Source organism: Balaenoptera physalus (genome assembly GCF_965194825.1).
Source record: "Balaenoptera physalus genome assembly, chromosome: 6".
NCBI classification, from domain to species: Eukaryota; Metazoa; Chordata; class Mammalia; order Artiodactyla; family Balaenopteridae; genus Balaenoptera; species Balaenoptera physalus.
Genome location: NC_138885.1, coordinates 129167769 through 129193448, shown reverse-complemented (window position 1 = coordinate 129193448; position 25680 = coordinate 129167769). Strand labels below are relative to the sequence as shown.

Here is a 25680-nt window from a genome sequence, read left to right as displayed (position 1 = left end):
ACAACTTACTGAAATTACACTTATACCTGGACGGAGCTGCCACGCACCGTTCTCCTCATGTGAACAGAGTACTGCTGAAGATAACATGCTTATTATGCTGTTGACTCATTTGGGGGGATTAGGTGACATAATCAGAGATTATGTAGTAATGTGTGATACACTGCTGTAAAGATTGATTTCTTTAAGAGTTTACTAAGGGGTTTTAGGACCCAAACACTCAGTGTTATTAAGCAAATAAAGCTAATATAGCAACTTTTATCAAAGTTGTCTCCAGGAACTTCAGAGACTTATGATGAGTGAGGGAATACGAGTATCACCTAAATATCACAGAGTTGCCTAGACTTTCAAACATAGACGGGCACAGTGTGCTTCCGGAGGCTTACGTGCCTCTAATTCAAGGTGATTGTTACCTTAACAAGAACATTACTTCTGTGACTTAGATTCGTTTTTCTATCAGACCAGTGGTTCTTAAGTGGAAGCACATGTCCGAATTACTTAGGGAGTCTTTTTAAATAATATGCCTAAACTCCCAAAGTGTATATTGGGCTTTCAGGAAGAAATATGTTTAGTGTCTTTTTTGTTTTTGGCTGCATCGGGTCTTAGTTGCGGCACTCGGGATCTTTGTTGAGGCACGTGGGATCTTTCCTTATGGTGCACGGGCTTCTCTCTAGTTGTGGCGCGTGAGTTTTTTTCTCTCTCTAGTTGTGGCCCACGGGCTTAGTTGCCGCGCGGCATGTGGGATCTTAGTTCCCCGACCAGGGATCGAACACGTGTCCCCTACATTGGAAGGCAGATTCCTTACCACTGGACCACCAGGGAAGTCACCTGTTTACTGTCTTAATATGGACTGTCTCACATGCTCAAACGAAGTGTTCCCACCGCTGCCCTGAGGCATCTCGAATCACTTCTAGAACTAGGACTCACTGTGCAATGGGGGACCACCTGGAAGGGAGTGAGCTGAAGCTTTCTGTCCTAAAGATTTAGAGTCAAGGACTTTTAAGCAATAATTATTGGATAGTCAACTACATTGAAAACCAGAATGTACTGAGGACAACACCAAGTACTGAGAGAAATTATGTTACATACACACACACACACACACACACACACACACACACACACACACACACACACACATACATATGTAAAGTTATTTCCTCTGATTGGGACACTATTCTCGCTTTTCCTTTGCCTGATGAGTTTCCACATATCCTTTGGAACTCAGCTTCACCACGCTTTCCCTAGAAAGCCTTTCTTGCTCCCCTTAGGCTAGGTCAGATGCTTCTGACCCAGATAAGTATATCGCTCACTTTATCTTCTGGTTTTCCCTGCTGGACTGTAAATTCCACGAGGACATACATGACATCCGTCTTTTCTCCGTGTATGCCCAGTGCCTACCATGGTGGTCACAAATCTTTTCAGTGTGGCACCAGGTAGTAAATATTGTAGACTCTGTGGACCATCCAGTCTCTGTTACAACTACTCAACTCAGTCATAGTGCAAAAGAAGTCCAGACAGTATGTAAATAAACGAATAGACTATATTCTAATAAAACCTTATTTATAAAAATTAAAAAATATAAATAACATGCCTACAGGGGCCCAGCCAAGACCATTGACACTGAATCACTTATGTTGGAACTTGGAAATATGTACTTGGAAAAAGCGCCTGCAAAAATATAAAGCTTCTGGTTTCTAAACTAGTTAAGGACCACTGCTCTTGACCAAAGTTTGGAGTGGCACAAACCAAGGCTGACTTCTCTCTGTAACCTTAAAATCTAATACAGTGCCTGGTTTGTAGAAGTGAGCGCAGGAAACGTTCTTTGAGGAAATGGAAGCAAACTATTTAGAAAACTATATTGTGCATATTTTAAACTGCTCATTCAATTGAATTTCTTTTTTTGACTGAATCAGGAGAAGGCTTTAATTTATTGTTTTAAGCAGCATTTTTTTTAATTTTTAAATTTTATTTTATTCATTATTTTATACAGCAGCTTCTTATTAGTCATCAATTTTATACACATCAGTGTATACCTGTCAATCCCAATCACCCAATTCATCCCACCCCCACCCCCACCCCACCGTGGCTTTACCCCCTTGGTGTCCATACGTTTGTTCTCTACATCTGTGTCTCTATTTCTGCCCTGAAAACAGGTTCATCAGTACCATTTTTCTAGGTTCCACATATATGCGTTAATATACGATATTTGTTTTTCTCTTTCTGACTTACTTTACTCTGTATGACAGTCTCTAGATCCATCCATGTCTCAACAAATGACCCAATTTCATTCCTTTTTATGGCTGAGTAATATTCCACTGTATATATATACCACCTCTTCTTTATCCATTCGTCTGTCGATGGGCATTTAGTTTGCTTCCATGACCTGGCTATTGTAAATAGTGGTGCAATGAACATTGGGGTGCATGTGTCTTTTTGAATTATGGTTTTCTCTGGGTATATGCCCAGTAGTGGGATTGCTGGGTCATATGGTAGTTCTATTTTTAGTTTTTTAAGGACTCTCCATACTGTTCTCCATAGTGGCTGTATCAATTTACATTCCCGCCAACAGTGCAGGAGGGTTCCCTTTTCTCCACACCCTCTCCAGCATTTATTTGTAGATTTTCTGATGATGCCCATTCTAACCGGTGTGAGGTGATACCTCATTGTAGTTTTGATTTGCATTTCTCTAATAATTAGTGATGTTGAGCAGCTTTTCATGTGCTTTTTGGCCATCTGTATGTCTTCTTTGGAGAAATGTCTATTTAGGTCTTTTGCCCATTTATGGATTCGGTTGTTTGTTTTTTTAATATTGAGCTGCATGAGCTGCTTATATATTTGGAGATTAATCCTTTGTCTGTTGATTCGTTTGCAAATATTTCCTCCCATTCTGAGAGTTGTCTTTTCGTCTTCTTTATGGTTTCCTTTGCTGTGCAAAAGCTTTTAAGTTTCATTAGGTCCCATTTGTTTATTTTTGTTTTTATTTCCATTACTCTAGGAGGTGGATCAAAAAAGATCTTGCTGTGATTTATGTCAAAGAGTGTTCTTCCTATGTTTTCATCTAAGAGTTTTATAGTGTCCGGTCTTACATTTAGGTCTCTAATCCATTGAGTTTATTTTTGTGTATGGTGTTAGGGAGTGTTCTAATTTCATTCTTTTACATGTAGCTGTCCAGTTTTCCCAGCACCACTTATTGAAGAGACTGTCTTTTCTCCATTGTATATCCTTGCCTCCTTTGTCATAGATTAGTTGACCATAGGTGTGTGGGTTTATCTCTGGGCTTTCTATCTTGTTCCATTGATCTATGTTTCTATTTTTGTGCCAGTACCGTATTGTCTGGATGACTGTAGCCTTGTAGTATAGTGTGAAGTCAGGGAGTATGATTCCTCCAGCTCCTTTTTTTTCCATCAAGACTGCTTTGGCTATTCGGGGTCTTTTGTGTCTCCATACAAATTTTAAGATGATTTGTTCTAGTTCCGTAAAAAATGCCACTGATAATTTGATAAGGATTGCATTGAATCTGTAGATTGCTTTGGGTAGTATAGTCATTTTCACAATATTGATTCTTCCAATCCAAGAACATGGTATATCTCTCCATCTGTTGGTATCATCTTTAATTTCTTTCATCAGTGTCTTATAGTTTTCTGCATACAGGTCTTTTTTCTCCCTAGGTAGGTTTATTCCTAGGTATTTTATTCTTTTTGTTGCAGTGGTAAATGGGAGTGTTTCCTTAATTTCTCTTTCAGATTTTTCATCATTAGCATATAAGAATGCAAGAGATTTCTGTGCATTAATTTTGTATCCTGCAACTTTACCAAATTCATTGATTAGCTCTAGTAGTTTTCTGGTGCCATCTTTAGGATTCTCTATGTATAGTATCATGTCATCTGCAAACAGTTTTACTTCTTCTGTTCCAATTTGTATTCCTTTTATTTCTTTTTCTTCTCTGATTGCCGTGGCTAGGACTTCCAAAGCTATGTTGAATAATAGTGGTGAGAGTGGACATCCTTTTCTTGTCCTGATCTTAGAGGAAATGCTTTCAGTTTTTCACCATTGAGAATGATGTTTGCTGTGGGTTTGTCGTATATGGCCTTTATTATGTTGAGGTAGGTTCCCTCTATGCCCACTTTCTGGAGAGTTTTTATCATAAATGGGTGTTGAATTTTGTCAAAAGCTTTTTCTGCATCTATTGAGATGATCATATGGTTTTTATTCTTCATTTTGTTAATATGGTGTATCTCATTGACTGATTTGCGTATATTGAAGAATCCTTGCATCCCTGGGATAAATCCCACTTGATCATGGTGTAGGATCCTTTTAATGTGTTGTTGGATTCTGTTTGTTAGTATTTTGTTGAGGATTTTTGCGTCTATATTCATGAGTGATATTGGTCTGTAATTTTCTTTTTTTGTAGTATCTTTGTCTGGTTTTGGTATCAGGGTGATGGTGGCCTCGTAGAATGAGTTTGGGAGTGTTCCTTCCTCCACAATTTTTTGGAAGAGTTTGAGAAGGATGGGTGTTAGCTTTTCTCTAAATGTTTGATAGAATCCATCTCTGAAGCCATCTGGTCCTGGACTTTTGTTTGTTGGAAGAGTTTTAATCACAGTTTCAATTTCATTACTTGTGATTGGTCTGTTCATATTTTCTATTTCTTCCTGGTTCAGTCTTGGAAGGTTATACCTTTTTAAGAATTTGTCCATTTCTTCCAGGTTGTCCATTTTATTGGCATAGAGTTGCTTGTAGTAGTCTCTTAGGTTGCTTTGTGTTTCTGCGGTGTCTGTTGTAACTTCTCCTTTTTCATTTCGAATTATATTGATTCGAGTCCTCTCCCTCATTTTCTTGATGAGTCTGGCTAATGGTTTATCAATTTTGTTTATCTTCTCAAAGAACCAGCTTTTAGTTTTATTGATCTTTGCTATTGTTTTCTTGTTTCTATTTCATTTATTTCTGCTCTGATCTTTATGATTTCTTTCCTTCTGCTAACTTTGGGTTTTGTTTGTTCTTCTTTCTCTAGTTCCTTTAGGTGTAAGGTTAGATTGTTTATTTGAGTTTTTCTTGTTTCTTGAGGTAAGATTGTATTGCTATAAACTTCCCTCTTAGAACTGCTTTTGCTGCATCCCATAGGTTTTGGATTGTTGTGTTTCCATTGTCATTTGTCTCTCAGTATTTTTTGATTTCTTCTTTTATTTCTTCAGTGATCTCTTCAGTGATTTCTTGGTTATTTAGTTACGTATTGTTTAGCCTCCATGTGTTTGTGTTTTTTACATTTTTTTCCCCTGTAATTGATTTCTAATCTCATTTTGTTGTGGTCAGAAAAGATGCTTGATATGACTTCAATTTTCTTAAATTTACTGAGGCTTGATTTGTGACCCAAGATGTGATCTGTCCTGGAGAATGTTCCGTGCACACTTGAGAAGAAAGTGTAATCTGCTGTTTTTGGATGGAATGTCCTATAAATATCAATTAAATCTATCTGGTCTATTGTGTCATTTAAAGCTTCTGTTTCCTTATTAATTTTCTGTTTGGATGATCTGTCCATTGGTGTAAGTGAGGTGTTAAAGTCCCCCACTATTATTGTGTTACTGTGGATTTCCTCTTTTATAGCTGTTAGCAGTTGCCTTATGTATTGAGGTGCTCCTGTGTTGGATGCATATATATTTATAATTGTTATATCTTCTTCTTGGATTGATCCCTGGATCATTATGTAGTGTCCTTCCTTGTCTCTTGTAACACTCTTTATTTTAAAGTCTATTTTATCTGATATGAATATTGCTTCTCTAGCTTTCTTTTGATTTCCATTTGCATAGAATATCTTTTTCCATCCCCTCACTTTCAGTCTGTATGTGTCCCTAGGTCTGAAGTGGGTCTCTTGTAGACAGCATATATATGGGTCTTGTTTTTGTATCCATTCAATGAGCCTGTGTCTTTTGGTTCGAGCAGTTAATCCATTCACGTTTAAGGTAATTATCGATATGTATGTTCCTATGACCATTTTCTTAATTGTTTTGGGTTTGTTTTTGTAGGTCCGTTTCTTCTCTTGTGTTTCCCACTTAGAGAAGTTCCTTTAGCATTTGTTGTAGAGCTGGTTTGGTGGTGCTGAATTCTCTTAGCTTTTGCTTGTCAGTAAAGCTTTTGATTTCTCCGTTGAATCTGAATGAGATCCTTGCTGTGTAGGGTAATCTTGGTTGTAAGTTCTTCCCTTTCATCACTTTAAATATATCATGCCACTCCCTTCTGGCTTGTAGAGTTTCTGCTCAGAAATCAGCTGTTAACCTTGTGGGAGTTCCCTTGTATGTTATTTGTCATTTTTCCCTTGCTGCTTTTAATAGTTTTTCTTTGTCTTTAATTTTTGCCAATTTGATTACTATGTGTCTCGGCGTGTTTCTCCTTGGGTTTATCCTGTATGGGACTCTCTGCGCTTCCTGGACTTGGGTGGCTATTTCCTTTCCCATCTTAGGGAAGTTTTCGACTATAATCTCTTCAAATATTTTCTCTGGTCCTTTCTCTCTCTCTTCTCCTTCTGGGACCCCTATAATGCGAATGTTGTTGCGTTTAATGTTGTCCCAGAGGTCTCTTAGGCTGTCTTCATTTCTTGTCATTCTTTTTTCTTTAATCTGTTCTGCAGCAGTGAATTCCACCATTCTGTCTTCCAGGTCACTTATCCGTTCTTCTGCCTTAGTTATTCTGCTATTGAATACTTCTAGTGTATTTTTCATTTCAGTTATTGTATTGTTCATCTCTGTTTGTTTGTTCTTTAATTCTTGTAGGTCTTTGTTAAACATTTATTGCGTCTTCTCTATCTTAGCCTCCATTCTTTTTCCGAGGTCCTGGATCATCTTCACTATCGTTTTTCTGAATTCTTTTTCTGGGAGGTTGCCTATCTCCACTTCATTTAGTTGTTTTTCTGGGGTTTTATCTTGTTCCTTCATCTGGTACATAGCCCTCTGCGTTTTCATCTTGTCTATCTTTCTGTAATGTGGTTTTTGTTCCACAGGCTGCAGGATTGTAGTTCTTCTTGTTTCTGCTCTCTGCCCTCTGGTGGATGAGGCTATCTAAGAGGCTTGTGCAAGTTTCCTGATGGGAGGGACTGGTGGTGGGTAGAGCTGACTGTTGCTCTGGTGGGCAGAGCTCAGTAAAACTTTAATCTGCTTCACTGCTGATGGGTGGGGCTGGGTTCCCTCCCTGTTGGTTGTTTGGCCTGAGGCAACCCAACACTGGAGCCTACCTGGGCTCTTTGGTGGGGCTAATGGCAGCCTCTGGGAGGGATCACACCAAGGAGTACTTCCCAGAACTTCTGCTGCCAGTGTCCTTGTCCCCACGGTGAGCCACAGCCACCCCCTGCCTCTGCAGGAGACCCTCCAACACTAGCAGGTAGGTCTGGTTCAGTCTCCCCTGGGGTCACTGCTCCTTCCCCTGGGTCCCGACGTGCACACTACCTTGTGTGTGACCTCCAAGAGTGGAGTCTTTGTTACCCCCAGTCCTGTCGAAATCGTGCAATCAAATCCCACTGGCCTTCAAAGTCTGATTCTCTAGGAATTCCTCCTCCCATTGCCGGACCCCCAGGTTGGGAACCTGACGTGGGGCTCAGAACCTTCACTCCAGTGGGTGGACTTCTGTGGTATAAGTGTTCTCCAGTCTGTGAGTCACCCACCCAGCAGTTGTGGGATTTGATTTTACTGTGATTGCACCCCTCCTACCATCTCATTGTGGCTTCTCCTTTGTCTTTGGATGTGGGGTATCTTTTTTGGTGAGTGCCAGTGTGTTCCTGTTGATGATTGTCCAGCAGCTAGTTGTGATTCTGGTGTTCTCACAAGAGGGAGTGAGAGCATGTCCTTGTACTCCGCCATCTTGGTTCAGGGCCACCTCAATTGAATTTCTACTGGCTCAGTAAATTTAACAGTTGAAAAGAATTTTTAAAATCACCTTTGGAGAGAGGCCTCTTCTAGAGAATTATAGCGCATTCTGTGATCTAAATGCTTAGTAAGGAGACAGATGGTATAGATTTTTCAAATAATTTAACGTGAAGCTTGAGAACAGAGCAAAGAGATGAAAAATACCTTTATAATTACTACCTGATTTTACCTCCACTATTTTATGTGTAAAAATGTCTTTTAAAATAAGAATTCTGGTAGCACTCCTACATTGTACCAGGCTCTATTTCTCTATCAAAGTTGGTAAGCAACTTTCTTAGTAAACTGGAATTTATGTATTCTAATGATGGCTGTTCTTCCAAGTGGACTTGTTGGATGACAGCACACTCTGGAAACTCCTCTTTGGCAATTGTCTTTACTGCTCTGGTCCTATGTGTACCTGTATCCTGACTTCCTACTTGCCACTTCTCTGAGACTTGTCCCTTGCCCTCAAGGAAGTTACAGTAAAGGTGTTTTGACAAGTAACCATCCAAGACATAAAATAATCAGGGACCTGTACGTAACAGTATGTACTTGAGTGCAGATGGACATGGTCGAGCTGGGAGGGGGCTGGGGTATTGGGGAAAGGCTTGTGAATAGGCTGAGAACTGAGCTATGATCACTGGAGAAGGAGGTATATTCCAGGCAAAGAGGCACCATGGGAACGTTTACAGAGTTGGAATGAGCAGGGCGTGTGCAGGCGCTGGGAGGAGGTGTGAGGTGTCTGTGTGATGTGGGACTGTGACCAAGAAGTAGAAAGCTCTACAGAGGAGGTGTGTTTGCCTAAACCATCCTTTTCATTCTGTCCCAAAGCCAATTTACCATAAAGTTTTCAATAGGGAATCTTAGGAAGAAAGCAACTAGTTCTCTGTGGATGTAAAATACTACTCCGTGTCAGACCAGCAGTGCCTGTCTTTACCGAGACACTAAGAGATATTTGGCTCCTAATTCCAAACTTGAAGTTGAGGTGTGTCTCCACTCCACTCTGACTTGCACAAATTTCCCAACATAACCTTGATGCCTGTGAACAGGATTAAATCCTCTGCTGCTGTTTTGAACCCATCTTCTGCCTGTTAAAAACATCCCTTGCACTAATGTAGTGCTTTGCCCTTTGCAGATTTGTTGTCCCTGGATGCTCTTCCGGGTCCAAGGAGCAGCGTGATCGTGTTGCCCCATTGCCCAGACAGCCTCGCTTTCTGCTTGTGTCCAGCTGTCGTCATAAAAACCATTCTTTTTTGATGTGAAAGGAGTCCCAGAAGAAAAGAAAATTGGGGCTTAGAGAGGCATGGCTGTCTAGAATCATTTCCACCCCCTTGTCTTAAGCACCTTTTCTGGGTAACGCAGGAGTCTTTCTCCTGGGTGATGCAGGTGTTAATTATAAGTTGTTCATTTTGAAGTTAAAAATCATTCCTAAATAAATGAATATTCTGATTAGAAAAAGGTACACTCTCTTAATGAAATAATTATATCATTGAAACACAATACTTACAGTATTATTTCCTCATGCCAGTTGGAGACTATTATTTATTCCATGTTTATTGCTACCAACTATGTACAAATAGCTGCACTTGACATAAAGATCATTCAGTGGTAAATATGACACATGAATGCTTTTGTGATCAGTATTCAACTATGATTGGTCCTGTTTTATTAGATGGTTAAAACCACATAACTGAAATTGATACAGTGCAGTCAGATTGGTGATCAAGCAGATATTTATGAACAAACCCAACGTAGAATGTGACCCATGTTGCATGCCCACTGTTGAGGGCACTGAGCTGCTCGGGGAGACCCATAGCAGGGTGGGTGGGGGAGATTTAGTGCTTGCGACTATTCAGAGCAGCCAGGAAGACAGAGAGTAGGGAGATGCAAGCACGTGGCTCGCCGGGGAAAAGACGGGTTCAAAAGCAGAGAGAATTCTAAGGTGCTAATGCAGGGATGGAATTCAGAGACAGAGTGGCCCACAGAGGGCAGGAGCAGGAACAAAGCAAAGCAACTAAGGTGATGACGGAGTGCCTGGCGCTCCTTTTCCTTGGCGACAGGCATTCCTCACGATGCTTGGGAAGAGTGGCCTACCTTAAAGGCCCGAGGTTCGAATGGCCATTAGCCACGTGCTTTTATTCCTTGGCTTAACTTACTGCATTTTGGTTTGTTTGCCATACTTGAATGTTGTGTAAACTATAGTCATAGTCTTGTCAGAAGAATGTTGGTTGGCTTTACGTTTACTATTGTCCCATTTTCTTTTAGGTTTTGTGAATGATTCTGTTACTAAATCTATCGTGGCTTTGCGCTTGACTCTGGTGGTGAAGGCCAGCACCTGTGCACCAGGGGAGAGCCACACAAACGACTTGGAGTGCTCGGGAAGAGGAAGATGCACCACGAAGCCATCAGAGGTGAGGGGACACCTGGGAGCTTTAAAAATATATATTTACATAGGGCTATATTTACATATAAACACACACACATATATACACACACACATATATATGCACACACGCGTATATATACACACACATACACACACACATATACACACATGTATATACACACACACATATACACACACCTACACACACGTATACACACACACATACACATATACATACGTGTGTGTATGTATATATGTGTGTGTGTATGTGTGTGTGTGTGTGTATGTATATATATATATATAAAGGAGGAAGGAGGAGAGAGCAAATGCATTTGCTGAAAGTCTCCCCGAATTTCTGGTTTTAATCATTTGTATGCAACATATAGATATATAAATTCCATATAATTTTTAAACAAAGTACTAAAAAATTTGTGCAGTGCTGGACCTCCTCATTTTGGTATCAAGTAAGGATTTTGTGAGAAGTATTATCTATCTGGTAGCAGAATCGAGAAGCGGAAGAAAGAAAAGCTAAGACAGAGTCATCTACTTCCCAGTTGTGACCTAATTCCCTCCTTAGACTTTGCACGTCTCCAGGGCCGACAACAGAGTTACAGAAGTAAGGGAAAAGTAAGAGGAGGAACGGGGAGGAGGTGGGGGCTAGAAGGCTGACTCACTCTGTTTGGCCTTCGTGGACCAGCGCCATCAACTCTGGAAGACCTGAGCCCCGTCCCCTCTTCTTTTTAGCAGCTGAGGTCACGTGGGCAGGGGGCAGGGGCTGAGGACATGTCCCGAGTGACGGGGACCAGGAGTCAGACCAGGAAAGGACCAGCCATCCCGGAAGCCAATCTCCATCAGTACAGGGTTCCCTTAGAACAATTTTGGCAGGTGGAGTCCAGGCTCCCCCTGACCAGGGTGAGAGAGGGAGACTCTGCACCTTACCAGGGGCCCTGTTCCATTAGGGGACGCCCATCCCTCTCACCACTTGCTACGTCCAACTCCTGCCTGCATCTTTTTCTCCATTCCCCTCTCCCCAGTTCTACACATATTTATATTGAGGTTCGTGCTACGTGAAAGTGGGTTCCCCAAATCCCCAAAGAGCATGGTTTATTTTAGACCAGTTTGAAGGGTAACACAGGTAAATTTTCTTTGGTGACACCTCCTTGTGGTAATGTCAGCACGTGCAGTAACAGTGGTGTGAACTTAGACAAGTGAGAGGTCTGGGGCTAATGGACAAAAGGGCTGTTGAAGACACTTTCAAGTACTGCTCATGTTGTCTTGGGAAACCTGTGTCTTAAGTGTAATACTGCAGGGGCTTAAGTATACCATTGTCTCGTAAGATATCCCCTGTAGGGGGCAGAATGTGGTTAGGAACCCAAGAAAGTAAAGGGATAATAATTTGTGATAAATCTTTGAAAAGGGGCACAAGTGTAAACCAAAGCCACAACCAAATCCCTGGGGGAAGGGAGAGTGACCGGCGTGAAGCCAGGAGGTGAAGCGTGAGATTTCCTTCACAAGCTGAGCCTGCCCTGTAGATCCCGTTTTCTTCTGTCTCGGCCAACTTGGACTTGCCTCTTTTCTGTCCTGAGGGGAAGCTTTATTTATCAACTCATTCTATGCAAAAATAAACAAAGTAAAGGTTATTGAGCATTCTTCTATGACCATCAAGGCTAGGGAGGGGTACAAAAACGTGGAAGCAGTGGGGAACTTATCTGATTAGGAGATTCAAGCTATATCAGATGGAAGGAGTGGGGAGCTTATCTGATAAGGAGGTTCTAGAAGAGGTGAACGTGAGAAGCTGAGGAATGCCACCTGCTCGAGGTGGAAGAGGTCAGACCCTCCAAGTGAGGCTGCAGAGCGGAGGCACACGGGTCTTGCCCAAATTCATTCTTACTATTCTCAGTGAACAGTTCTGTGGCCCGATTAGCCCTTGAAAAGATCATACTGGTGAAAGAGAAATGTCTTCAACGAAGAACCGAGGGCTGTCTTTAGAATCTCGGGCTGACACAGTGGTTGAGACTGCATGTGCGCTTTCTCTTCTAACGGATGACCCTTTTGTCCGAAAAGCAGTCACCCTGTTATCTTAACACATGCGTGTCGGTGGCATCCAGCCTGCCCGGGGGTCTCATCTGCGTGAAAGCTCTAGCTAAGAGGCTCTGGCTGGTAGCTCAGAATGGACTCATTGCAAAGGCAGTAGCAGTATTAAGCACCTGGCACGTAACTTGGCAAACATTGCCAGAGTGCTTTGTTTTTTTGTGAGAAAATGACTCAAAAGCCTTGGAATCCATGCTAATGTCAGCACAGCTCCGTTACGGGTACCAGCTCCTGAGTGCCCCTTCCTGAGATAACCCTTCTGCCCCCTGCCCCTACCTCCCAGTTCCACACCAGGTGCTTCTAAAGTGTAGAACTCTGCTGTTGTTGATTCTGTCAAAGCCTGCATTTGCCTTCAGTGAATTTAAGGAAACTGTGGCCAGTCATCCTGTCTGAGACACGATAATTACCCCTGGTGACTGTAAGCAGATGATCAGGCTGGAATTGCCATGTCCATTTACAGACCTGCCACATTGTCATCTTGATGAGACACATCTGGAGGCCAGTCTTACTGTTCCCGAAAAGACGGTGGGGGGTTGAAGAGCCACGGCAGCAGTGGGAATGGAAAGGCGGGGCATCTTTTCTGTGTCCACTCGAGTCCCGTGGTTTTCTGCGATTGTTGTTTTGGCTGTTGTAGCAGCTTACGCTGTTGCTAGCAATAAAAGACTGTTGTTCTCAGGTTTCTTTCTTTTTTTTTTTAATTTTTTAATTTATTATTTATTTATTATTTTTATTTTTGGCTGTGTTGGGTCTTCGTTTCTGTGCGAGGGCTTTCTCCAGTTGCGGCGAGTGGGGGCCACTCTTCATCGCGGTGCGCGGGCCTCTCACTATCGCGGCCTCTCTTGTTGCGGAGCAGAGGCTCCAGACGCTCAGGCTCAGTAGTTGTGGCTCACGGGCCCAGTTGCTCCGCGGCATGTGAGATCTTCCCAGACCAGGGCTCGAACCCGTGTCCCCTGCATTGGCAGGCAGATTCTCAACCACTGCGCCACCAGGGAAGCCCCTCTTTCTTTTTATTGTTTCTCAAAATTAGGAGTTACGTAGTCCAGCCTTCCACGTAATGCAAGAATCTACTCTGTCGTACAAAACGAAAAGAACTGTATTTGGTGGTTTAATTTTATTGTTTCTCGTCATTTTTGTTAGATCATTCATCAAGATAAAAGCAATTCTGTTACTTCCACACTACTCTCATTTTGTAATGGGACTCAATTCTCTTTTGTTAGATGTGCTTTGGCTGGAGGATATTTCACAATTTTGAGTGATGGGTGGTTTGTGATAAAGCTTTTGCTTGCTGTTCTTAGATATCCCACCAACCTGGGAAGGTCTTTTTAAATGTTTACTATAACACTGTAGTATTTGAAAACTGCTTTTGTTACAAGGGTTGATTCTAATCTTCTCTTTATGAAAAAAATTTGACTGTTGACCACTACTTCTTCTTGAACTTTGTCACCAAGGTCGGCTGCTGCCTATTTGATGATTCCTTAATTACCTTATTAGGTGACTGTCAGGGCTCTTTGCTGGTGTGGGCCTTCAGCCTTCTTTAGACCCAGTTGGGTTCCATGACCCTGTCTCTCAAGAGCAAGAGATGTGTATTAATCAGGGTTCTCCAGAGAAATAGAGCTAATAGGATCTCTCTCTCTCTCTCTCTGTATGTATATATATGATATCTATGTATATATATATAGATTTAAAATTTATGTATGTAATTTTAATATTTATTATATATATGTACGTGCATAGGCACACACACACACACATATATATATATAAATCAATCAATTAAGGAGATTTATTTTGAGGAATTGGTTCATTGTGGCTCCACCATTATGGAGTCTTGGGGAATCCAAAATCCGATGAGGGAGGCTGCTGGGCTGGAGACTCAGGAAAGAGTTGCAGTTCCTAGTACAGAGACAGTCTGCTGGTGAACCAGGAAGAGCTGATGTTGCAGGTGAAGTCTGAAGGCAGAATTCCTCTTGCTGGGGGAGGTCAGCCTTTTGTTCCATTCAGACCTCAACTGATTGGACGAGGCCCACCCTCATTATGGAGGGCAATCTGCTTTACTCTAAATCCACCGGTTTAAATGTAAATCTCATCCAAACATACCCTCACAGAAACATCCAGAAGAACGTTTGATCAATTATTTAGACACCATGGCCCAGCCAAGCTGACACATAAAATTAACCATCACAAGATTCTCTCCACTTTTTTTCTCTGATTCATTATTGCTCCCTTTCTACCCAATTGCATCTTTTGCCCAACAAAGTTAAAGGATTGGCTTTAAATTTTACTTTGCCCAATATTTACCTGAGGCCCTTGACAAAAGTCATGTTCCAGGCCTACCACTCAGATCATGATGCCTTTTGCTGGGCAGCCAGGCAATTCTGATGCAGAAGTCGACTGTGGATCATAATTCTGGAAATAGAGGTCTCAAGAGCCATGCTTACCGTCTTCCTATTCTTGCTGATTCCCTAAAGCAAATATGCACCGTATTTTTTTCCCAAGATTTCATTGTTAATAATTTCAAGGTCACACAAAGTCAATAAAAAAGATAAATGCTGTTAAGTGATGTAATGGTTCAATCCATATCACAAAGCTTTCCTATTCATTGGCCCTGGTCTATATTGATAGGTAAATGGGGTCAGGCCTCCATTCTTAGAAGATTCCTTAGAAATCTCTCTGGTGCTTGCCTTCTGAATCCATCATCCTTAGGCTGTTTAGATGGCAAACTAGAGCTGACTACTCAGACTTTGTTTTGAGAAAGAATTGAGCTGGCATCACGGCAAGGAGCCATTCTTAATCCCTTCTAGAGCTGGTGGCTTAGTCCTATCTTGAGGTGTGGGCCCACGCGTGAGCAGAGCGCTGGACTGTTGGCTTCCGAAGATTCCTGACCTTCTGTGACCTCCCTCCCTACTCTTGGAAGGCAAAGGCTCAAGCCCTAGGAAGTCCTAGTCTTCCTACAGATGAGTGTTTCCGGTTAGGTTGGGTTTAGAAATAAGTCATTGGCCTGAACCGGTTGCTTTATCTATTGCCTGATAACACCTGCTGTCCTTGCTCTACACCCCATGTGGTCTAGGTAGGGGACACTATCCTTCCAGGAGCCTGTCTGTCTCCTATCAGCATGCCTCTCCATCTTTTCCCCTTTTTCAAAAGCTTTTGCCTCTTTGGTAGGGCTCCCAGTAAATTCCCGTTTCTGAGGTTTCTTTATTTCAGCTCTGACTCACAGAGCAGAGTGACGAGCCAGCCGTGAGTGGGGCGCCTGGTCACCCCTTCCAGCTTCCAGCCTCAGCCCCTCTCTCAGCCCCTGCACGTCCCGCCCTCCCCGCCCCGATTCCTCTCTCGCATCTCCCTGGTTTTGCTCGTGCTCTTTCCTCCATCTGGAATGCTCAGCTGCACTCTGCCCCCCGCCCTCCCACCTGCCCAAATATATTTCAGGCTCAGCTCAAAATCTTTTTGCTTCTGGAAGCTGTCCGTCATCCCCCAGTGCAAACTCCCTCCTCTCAAGCCCCGTACATTTTATTTTTCTTATGAGACACATGCATTTGGTTTATGCTTCTATTTCATACATGCATTATTATTTGTGTTCACTTTAGTTCACACGCCACTTCCCGGGCAGAGTCACTGCTTGTCATGTGCCTGGTACTGCCCTAGGCTCTGGGGGATGCACGTTTGCTCATATAAGACATGCCCTTTGGGAAGCAGCTGGGAGGTTCGGGAGCTGGGAGCTGGACACTAAATCATGGATTAGAGCACTGGGAATGTGTGCTTTGGGAGAGCCTGGTAGGTGTGTCCTGGGAGCCCAGGGAAACATCCAGCTCAGACGCGGGATCATTGGGAGTTTCCCAGGGGCGGCTCCGATGGTGAGTTCCTTGACATTAGGAGTCACATCTGGTCCCCTTGGTATCCATTCTAACAACTAGCAAGGTGCTCTCTGCATGGGAGATGCTCAAAAACTGCCTATGAACTAAATGAACAGAATAAATAAAAGACCAAAGATGTGATGGGAAACTAGTCCTCTAGGTTTTCAGTTAGATATGTAATTTGGGTTATATGTTTGGTAAATATGGGAACATGAAAAGGACGTGGTGTATTTGTTTTATAAACTCATGAATCAGAATATATTTTCTGATCTAAGGCCTTTCTCACAGACTGTGTGATCCAGAATGTTGCTGGAACCCCTTAGGCGCATTTTAAGCAGTATTGCCAATCCTTTCCCTATCATTTAAAAAAGAAATAGGTCAGAATAATTTGAACAAATGGAATCTTTGATGCCATTCTTTTCTTGGTTTGAAACCATTGGCGAACTCCTCTTTAGGTTAGGAAGTAGCAACGTGCCGGGGGGCAGAAATAGATGTCATATTCTTTCGTCCATCACTTCTCTGAGAGCTAATTCTTCCACCATCATCAGTGTGAATAAAAAGGCCCTCATGAGACCTTGAAAAGGGCCTGAGACCTGGTAGGGTTGTGAGAAAGAAATGGGGTGACAGCATAGATGAGAAAGCCCATCAAAGCATCAAAGGAAAGGCATTCAATGTATACTTCTGAGCATTAAAATAGCAGCTGACAATCAGAGTGTGAAGTTGCTTTTAAAAGTTCTGTTTGGTATATAGTGGGGTTAGGTCCCCCATGGTTCTGCCAACACTGGAGAGGAATTTCTCCTTTAAGTAGGGAACAAAACACAGCAAGAGAGGGTCAGAGTAGCACACTAGTGGATGGGAAAATACTTGATGAGCCAGTGGTTAGTGACATGACAGAAAAAAAGACTAATTTATTCTTCTAAGGGAAGGGGGACCCTTCTCTTGACTGAACAAATAGCTTATTGACAACACTCATTAAAAGCTTCTGAGCCAGAGTATAGATGCTTAATGCCAAAATGAAGGTGTCTTGAGATACATTTATTTGCTAATAAAAGATGGGTGATTTCTCCCACAGATTATACTTGCAGAAACCACTTTGTGGGCCTTTGAGAGAGAAAGTACTTTTATGGATAACAAAAATAGAATAATAAATATTAGAAACAGACTAAATACAGAGATCATAAAAGTAAGTTCACTAGAGGCAGGACAGGAATAAAGACACAGATGTAGAGAATGGACTTAAGGACAGGAGGGGGAAGGGTAAGCTGGGACGAAGTGAGAGAGTGGCATGGACATATATGTACACTACCAAATGTAAAATAGATAGCTAGTGGGAAGCAGCCACATAGCACAGGGAGATCAGCTCGGTGCTTTGTGACCACCTAGAGGGGTGGGATAGGGAGGGTGGGAGGGAGACACAAGAGGGAAGGGATATGGGGATATATGTATATGTGTAGCTGGTTCACTTTGTTATAAAGCAGAAACTAACACATCATTGTAAAGCAATTATACTCCAATAAAGATGTTAAAAAAAATAAATAAAAAGAAAAATTATCTAAAACTTGGAAATAGGCAAACAGAAAAAAAATATTAACTTCAGCCCAATTGTTGCTGTTTCAATGGTCAAGGATCAGCTCGTCTAGAATTTCACAGACTTGAGTCTAAATTATAATTTTTGGTGCTCATGTAATTAAAGAGCCATTGCTGCCTTTTATGTTACAGACAGAAGGATGATCATATCTTTGCCTGCCACAAAAATATGACAACATTTTGAGTCATTTATTATAAATTATTTTTAAAAATTGTGAAATTATGTCCCAAAAGATAGATGTTTTGTCAAGTTTCTATTTGGCATCAGCATTTCCCAGAAGGTTGAAATGTATCTCCCTATGCTAACAGACAGTTGTAGAGGCATTATTGGCTGGTGGCATTCCAAATATGTTAGGGTGAGGATTATATCACTGGTGACATTTCTAGGGTCATAACATTTAGAGTGGAGGGTGATTTTAGAGGCCTCTTCACCTATTTTGTTTTAAACACCAGGAAACCGAGGTCTAAGGGAGATTTAAGCTATGTGCCCAAAGCCCAAGAGCTAATTCATAGTAGAGGCAGGACAAGAATGAAGGGAGATTTCTGGACTTTTGCTCCAGGGCTCCCCCTGCTGGGCAGTGTGGCCTCTAGCGGGACCTTCAGCATTTCAGTGTGAGTCTCGATGCCTGTTTAGCATCTTCAAGTAAAGTTTTACTGTTTACCGCAGGGAAAAATCAGGCATCATCAGGTTGAGATGATTTGACCTCATGACCTGTTGGTTCAGCACTTCTCCAAGTTTAATGTGCACATGTTGGAATTTTGTTAAAAGTGCAGATCTGGACCAGTGGGTCTGGGGTGGAGCCTGAGATGAGATGCCGCTAACCTTGTGAAATGCTATGGAAATCAACCAAGACATTAGAGGTCACTGCTCTCAAGACCTTCCAAAGAGACTTAGAAGATTCAGCAACCTGGGTCCCATGGTTTTCTTCGGCATAAAATACAATAGGGGAGTAAGCTCTCTGGGACTCTCATTCTAGAGCAAAGTTTGAGAAAATCCCGGTATGGGAGAGATGAGGAATGCAGGGAAAGAGAAAATCCCTCCAGGTGTGGCAGGCAGCCTTTTACACGTAGCCCCAAACCTGTTCTTTTAGATTACAACCCCCCCACCTCCAGGTTTACAGAGGTGTAATTGACTTGTAACATTGCATTACTTTCAGGTATACAACGAAATGATCCGATATATGTATATATTGTGAAATGATCACCACAATAAGTTTAGTTACCATCCATCACCACATAGTTGCAATTTTTTTTCTTGTGATGAGAACTTTAAAGGTCTACTCTCTCAGAACTTTAAGACATAAAACACAGTATTGTTAACTCTAGTCACCATGCTGTACATTACATCCCCAGGACTTATAAAGTTCCAGTTGGAAGATAAAAAAGTTCCAGGACTGTTTTTTGCAGCCCCTGATTTTACAATCTGTTCATTACACTCTCAGTCTTTACAAAGAGGAGAGATACTCATTCTATAACTCTGTATTGGAGACAGATAACTATTATTCTTAGATTTTAATGACTAGCTTTTAGAATACAGAAGTAAGGCTCTGACTAGACTTTTGTTCCAGAGAGAAGAAAACCATCTCTTTGGAGCTTGGTGAGCTTGCTTTCCTTGTCTTTCCTCTCCCTGAGATGCTTATCCTTTTGTCCTGGTTTTCAGTCCATAAAGTCAGTGAGCTGAGTGGAAGCCCCTGGGGATAACGCAGCTAAGTGGCTTTGCCCCCGGCGTCTGGTGGGGCTGCACAACACACTCTTCTTCAGGGATCTGAAAACTGTCAGCCGCGCTTGCTCACAAAAAACGAGTTCATTCCACTTACCCTCTTGGAGAGTCATTTATTTCTCCCCATTTCCATCCCTCATCCAATGTTCTGTGAGCACCACTAAGGGTCAGGCACAGAACTTCACCCCAGCAAAACAGGGCGAGGAAAACCACCAGGGTCTCTGCTCTCTTGATGTCGAAAGTCAGAAAACTGGCTTTGGAAATCACTGAACTTGACCTTCCCCTGATGCCCGAATCTCCTCTGAAACATTATCACCCTCCTCAGCCTCTAATTAAATATCTAGCCAGTGACCATTTGAGGCAATTTGGTACTGCTTTCAGATTTTGAGGAGGAAAAAACCCTTTGAATGTTCCCCACCATGCTCTTAGTATGGCTTTAAAGTATGAATGGACTCATCTGTTTCCCTGAAGTCGAGGAAATTAGAGCTTTGGTTTGATTCTGGTGTTTGCCCCATTCTTTCTGTGACATCCTCTTGTGTTTCAGGAATCAGTGAGTGAGTTTGGTGAATGGCTCTGCAGTTTATCCTTCCCACTTGTGGAGTGTTAGGTGGTTTGGAGTGACAGTCACATGTTAGGGGTTAGTGCAGCATAACTTTCCCCAAACCAGACAGAGGCACCAGAGAGCCCTGGGTGTATGTTACTAACGTGTCTTAATGGCACACGGAGTTAGGGGTTTCTACATGGTATTATTTGAAATCTCCTGGCCCTCCTGGCCCAAAATAGCTCCCCACTGGCCTCCCTTGTCCTTTTTCTTTAGATCTTGGCCCATTTTTCTACCTACCGAGTTACAGACTCACTTGAGGATTTGTCCACTGGATGCAACGTTTGTAGTTTTATGTACCAAACTAACCCAGTGGTTTTCTGACTTTTTGGTCTCGGGACTCCTTTCCATTCTTAGAAATTACCGAGGAACCCAAAGAGCTTTTGTTTATTGGGCTGTTTCTGTTGACATTTACTGCATTAAATTAAAACTGAGGAATTAAAATATTTATTATTTCATTTAATTAATAGACCCATCACATGTTAACAAAAATAACACCTGTTTAATGGAAAGTAACTGTTTTCCAAAGCAAAAAAATTTAGTGAGAAGCGAGGCATTGTTTTTGTTTTTACAAGTCTCTTTAACGTCTGGCTTAAAAGAAGAAAAAAGCTGGATTTTTCCATTTGCTTTTACATTCAGTCTATTGCAATGTGTTGTTTTGGTTGAAGTATAGGAAGAAAATTCAGTCTCACACAGATATTTAGTTGGAAAAAGGAGAAGTGTTTTGATATCTTTTTCAGATAATTTTGGATATTTTTCTTTTTTAAAAAATAAATTTATTTATTTTATTTATTTATTTATTTATTTATTTGGCTGCGTTGGGTCTTCATTGATGCACGCAGGCTCTCTCTAGTTGCGGCGAGCGGGGGCTACTCTTCGTTGTGGCGCGTGGGCTTCTCAGTGCGGCGGCTTCTTTTGTTGTGGAGCACGGGCTCTTGGCATGTGGGCTCAGTAGTTGTGGCACACAGGCATAGTTGCTCCGCAGCATGTGAGATCTTCCCTGACCAGGGCTCGAACCTTTGTCCCCTTCATTGGCAGGCGGATTCTTAACCTCTGCACCACCAGGGAAGCCCTGTGGATATTTTTCTTGAAAACACTTCAAAACTAGACAAGTGACAGATTCTTAGAGGTTAATTGTATGTGGGATCTGGACCATATTAATGCTCTTGCTGTCTGTTACATTAAAATCCATTGGTATGTCTTGCCGTTTGGATCTTCTAACCATGAGTGATTTTTATAACATCACACATTGGTCATTTGGAAAATATTGGAGTTATACAGAGCTTCCGAATATTGTTCATAATACAATAACAAGAAATCACATCCGTGATTGATATCACCACCAATCTCATCAGAAGAGTCTTTAAGAATTGGTAATCTGTGAAGCTTATAATGGAAGATAAATGTTTTCCAAAATTCTAATTTTTCCTTAAAAGTTCAAATTTTATCTCTGATAACAAAAACTATTGGTTGTTTTCCTTAAAGTGACTGGCTTGCTTTGTTCATTGGAGAGAAAATATCTGCCAGAGAGCCAAGTCTGCATAAAAATACTTTGTCTGTTAGTCATTGTTTCAAGGATAAAAGGTTTTCCATGAAAAATGAGATAGTTAGGTCATGGCTATAACAATCCCGCGAGTGTGTTTCCCGAGGCAGCTGCTGGGCATTTGTGGGCAGCAGGCGTGCTGCGTGCAGACCTTCCATTTCATGACAGGGAATGTTAAAAAAAAGACGTGCATTCACTGTTGAGGTTTCATAAAATTTTAATTTTGATTGCCTCATCCAGGGCATTCTAAGTGAGACTGGCTTTTTCCCCCCCTCCCTGCAAAATACCTGAAGATGCTGAAGATTCAGAGATCATTGCTGCAAAGACACGGCTTTGGCGTGTAGGAAGGTATCAGTGGTTTCTCACCATTGTGTTTGCATCAACAGAGTGAAAAAGGCACCCTGTGTTTTCCTATTATTATGAGATAGTTTTGACCTTGTGAACTCTGTCGACTGAAAAAAAAATGCACAACGTGAGAGTTGTGAGTTAAGTTTTACTGGGGGCAAAATGAGGACTGTGGCCCGGAAGACAGCCTCTCAGAGAGCTCTGAGGAAGTGCTCCGAAGAGGTAGGGGAGAGGTCAGTAAATATGTGATTTTGGTGAAGGGGAATCCGTGCAATCAAGCACGTATTTTGGCAGAAGGTTGATGCTAGTCACGAGGACCACATGTCTCTGTTAATGATTTTAGTGCTTTTCTAGAGAAAAATTGGGCTCATAGAATCTTCTCCTGAAAATATCTGACTATGAAGGCCTGTTGTGCCAGTTCTTCCCAGAGCACAGAGTGCCTCCTTCCTGATCTCCTCCCCGAGCTCCTTTCGGAGTGTGTTGAAGGTCAGTGGCGGCAGTGGTTAGTGACTTCATCCTTGTAGTGCCAGATGGCGAGTGACAAGTTTTAGTTGGCAACCCCCTGATAGGGTCTCGGGCCCCTTCTCCTGAGGTCTGGAAGCCGCATTTTGAGAACCCTTGTCTGGTCCAAGCTTTCCCGCTAACTTTTTTCTCTGGACCTCTTATTTGCTTTCTGCACTTTTAACTTATTTTTCTGAACACTCCAGTTTAGTTTGGGACAATTCTGGTTTTTCTCTTTGACCTTGAAAAGCACTTTGTAACTTTTGTCCCTCGTCCGTGGAGATGGCTTCTTTGTGACAACACGGGTTCAGTTTGCTCAGAGCCAATTTGACGAGTTCTCCGTCTTTGTCTGCTCCTTGACGTCCCTCCCCCCAGTGCCCACCCTGGGATCAGCAGTCCACTGTCCCCCGGGTCCCCAAGGCAGAGGCTCTTCTCTTCCCTCCTTCTCTCTTCTTCCTTCTCTGCCAGCAGCCAGCAAAGAGCCACATCAACAACAAATTGAACAGTCCCTAAAATTCTGTTAAAAAGATAAAGTGAAAGCTGGCTAATTAAAATAACAGAAATCTTCTAAAGCGGCTGAAACCAACCTTTCTGTTAAACACTGTGGCAAGCTTTATAGATAGTAAAGAGGATCAAGGAAATGGAGCGATTGTCTTTCTGAAAATTGACCTGCTCGCCTGGAGAGGAGAGGTTGCAGAATTCACGCCTAGATCTTGCGGTTGGGAGGATGGTGATGGTCGGGGGGTGGGGAGGCTGGATTACAGGGAGCAAGAAAAGCTTGGAGAACTGGCGTGCCTTGCCTTTTTGATAAGCTTGGCATTGAATGGCGGGGGAGAGAGTGGGATGGTATCCTGAGTGGAAGATTGGGTCAAAAGAAGAGTTTTTGCTTATAGAGTGGTGGATGCATTGAACTGGCATAGGCTGAAGGCAAGAAACGGACAGATGTGAGAGTAGGTAGGTGGGGTGTAATTAATGGGCGAAGGTCCTGGAGGAGATGGAATCAGGAGAGGTGTGGAGGGCTTCAGAAAAGTGAGTCAAGTGATGTCAGGTGCAGGCTTGACAGAGCTTTTAAAACAAGGCTTTATTTAATTGATGTGAAATTCATGTAATATAAAATTAACCATTTTAATGTGAGCAATTGAGTGGCATTTAGTACATTCACAATGTTTTTGCAACCAGGACTTTTATCTAGTTCCAGAACATTTTTATCACCCCGGAAGGAATGCTGTTCTCATTAAGCGGTCACCCTCCATTCCTTCCCCCACTCCCTGGCAATCTGCATTTTCTCTCTCCGGATTTACCTATTCTTGATTTCATATAAATGGAATCATACAACATGTGACCATTTGTGTGTGGCTTCTTTCACTGAGCATCATGTTTTCCAGTTCATCCATGTTGTAGCATGTATCAGTACTTCATTCCTTTTTATGACTGCATAATATTACATTGTATGGATATACCACAATTTATTTATCCATCTACCATTGATGGACATTTGGAACGCTTCTGGCTTTTGGCTGTTGTGATTAGTGCCGCTATGAACGTGCATGTACAGGGATTTGTTTGAGTACCTGTTTTCAATTCTTTTGGGTGTTTATTTAAGGAGTGGAATTGTTGGGTCATATGGTAATTCTATGCTTAACTTTTGGAGGAACCACCAAACTGTTTTCCACAGTGGCCAAACCCCTTTACATTCTTACCAGCGATACATGAGGGCTTAAAGTTTTCCACATACTCACCAACACTTGCTATTTTCTGGGTGTTTTTTTAAATTAATCCTTGCCATCCTAGTGTGTGTGAAGTGGTAGCTCACTGTGTTTTTGATTTGCATTTTCCTAGTAACTAATGCTGTTGATAGAGTTTTTTAAAAAAAATCGTATTACGTGCTTTACATCTTTGAAAAATATTTTTTATTTTTCCCATCAAAGCCGAATTCCAGTTATATCCCTTTGTGCAGGAGATTATAAGAGGCACAGTCTTGGTTACAGCAGAAGAGATAATTGCAGACATCATGTGGCCGAGTTCAGGAACAGCGGTCCCTGGGGATTCCAGATTGTTTTGCCTCTAGATTGGAGGCAGGTGATTCTGCTTGCCTAGGCCACCTTGAATACTGGTCTAGGCCAGGTCAGTGCTGGCATATCTGCTCAATCCCAGCTTATCATTGGCATGAAAACCATTTAGAAGCTTGGTTTATTTCTAGGGAATATGAGATAAAGCAGATTCAGAGAAGACCATACCCTAATCTTGCCTCGACTGGAAACTGACCAGGAACCCACCATCTCCATGGGGAAGGGGTAGGACAGGCATTACCCCAGCACCTGTCAGACTGTCATGAGCCATCGTATGGCTTTCTTCCCTCAGACTGCCTTTTCCTTGTACTCCAAGAATAGTCCCAAGAAACCTGGCCCAAACCTGTGTGTCTTTTACTCATCAGCAACGGGGAACTCATTCTGTGCTCAACTTCCTTTCACATAATGGGCTTTTGGAGGCTAAGATCAGCATTTAATTGAGCCACAAGCATGTGTCCCTTCCAAGTTCACACTGGAGGAGAATTTCTAGATCAATGATAATTCTGCAGTTAAACAGGCTATCTCCAAGTCAATAAAGGATGGAGAAACTGGCTTGGAAGGGAATGAGAGAACTCTCCCTGGAATACAACAGCTGCTCTGTATGGAGAAGCAGAACAAGTTTACTGCAGTCCCCTTGGGCTCATCGCTGCGCATGCAGTCGACAGTCTTCTATACGCCTGTGGTTGGTTTCCACACAGTTCTGGGCAGAAGATTTGAGCTGTGTCTTAGCCTCAGACAGAGGTGACTGTGTGTTATGTGCAGGGACATTTAGGGCTCCAGTGTGGAGGGAGGGGTGCAGAGGATGCTAATGTGATCATCTTCCGGGAGTCAGCAGAGGCCCCGGCAAATGTGGAAAGTTCCAGAGCTGTTCGGAATTCAAAGGTCATTATTATGCAGGACATCAGAACTGTCACTTACACATCTTGCTTTCACACGGTCACAACGTTTTGGCAGGAGACTGGGGAATACGAAGCACATGAACAGAGGAAATACCCATAGCAGCTTATACAATATTATTTATATTTTCTCAAAATAACCATGCACACGTGTTTAGGTCTATAGCTGTAGAAAAACGTAAAACATTTCACTTTTCTCCC

General features: G+C 42.3%; 1 protein-coding gene across 1 annotated transcript in view; it reads left to right on the top strand.

Annotated features, from left to right (window-relative positions):
* DNER (delta/notch like EGF repeat containing) overlaps positions 1-25680 on the top strand; it is a 326447-nt gene that overhangs the window by 151253 nt on the left and 149514 nt on the right. Inside the window, exon 5 of the mRNA XM_082464617.1 lies at positions 10155-10300. Within this exon, the coding sequence (XP_082320743.1) occupies positions 10155-10300 (146 nt within the window). The remainder of the gene's footprint in view (positions 1-10154; positions 10301-25680) is intronic.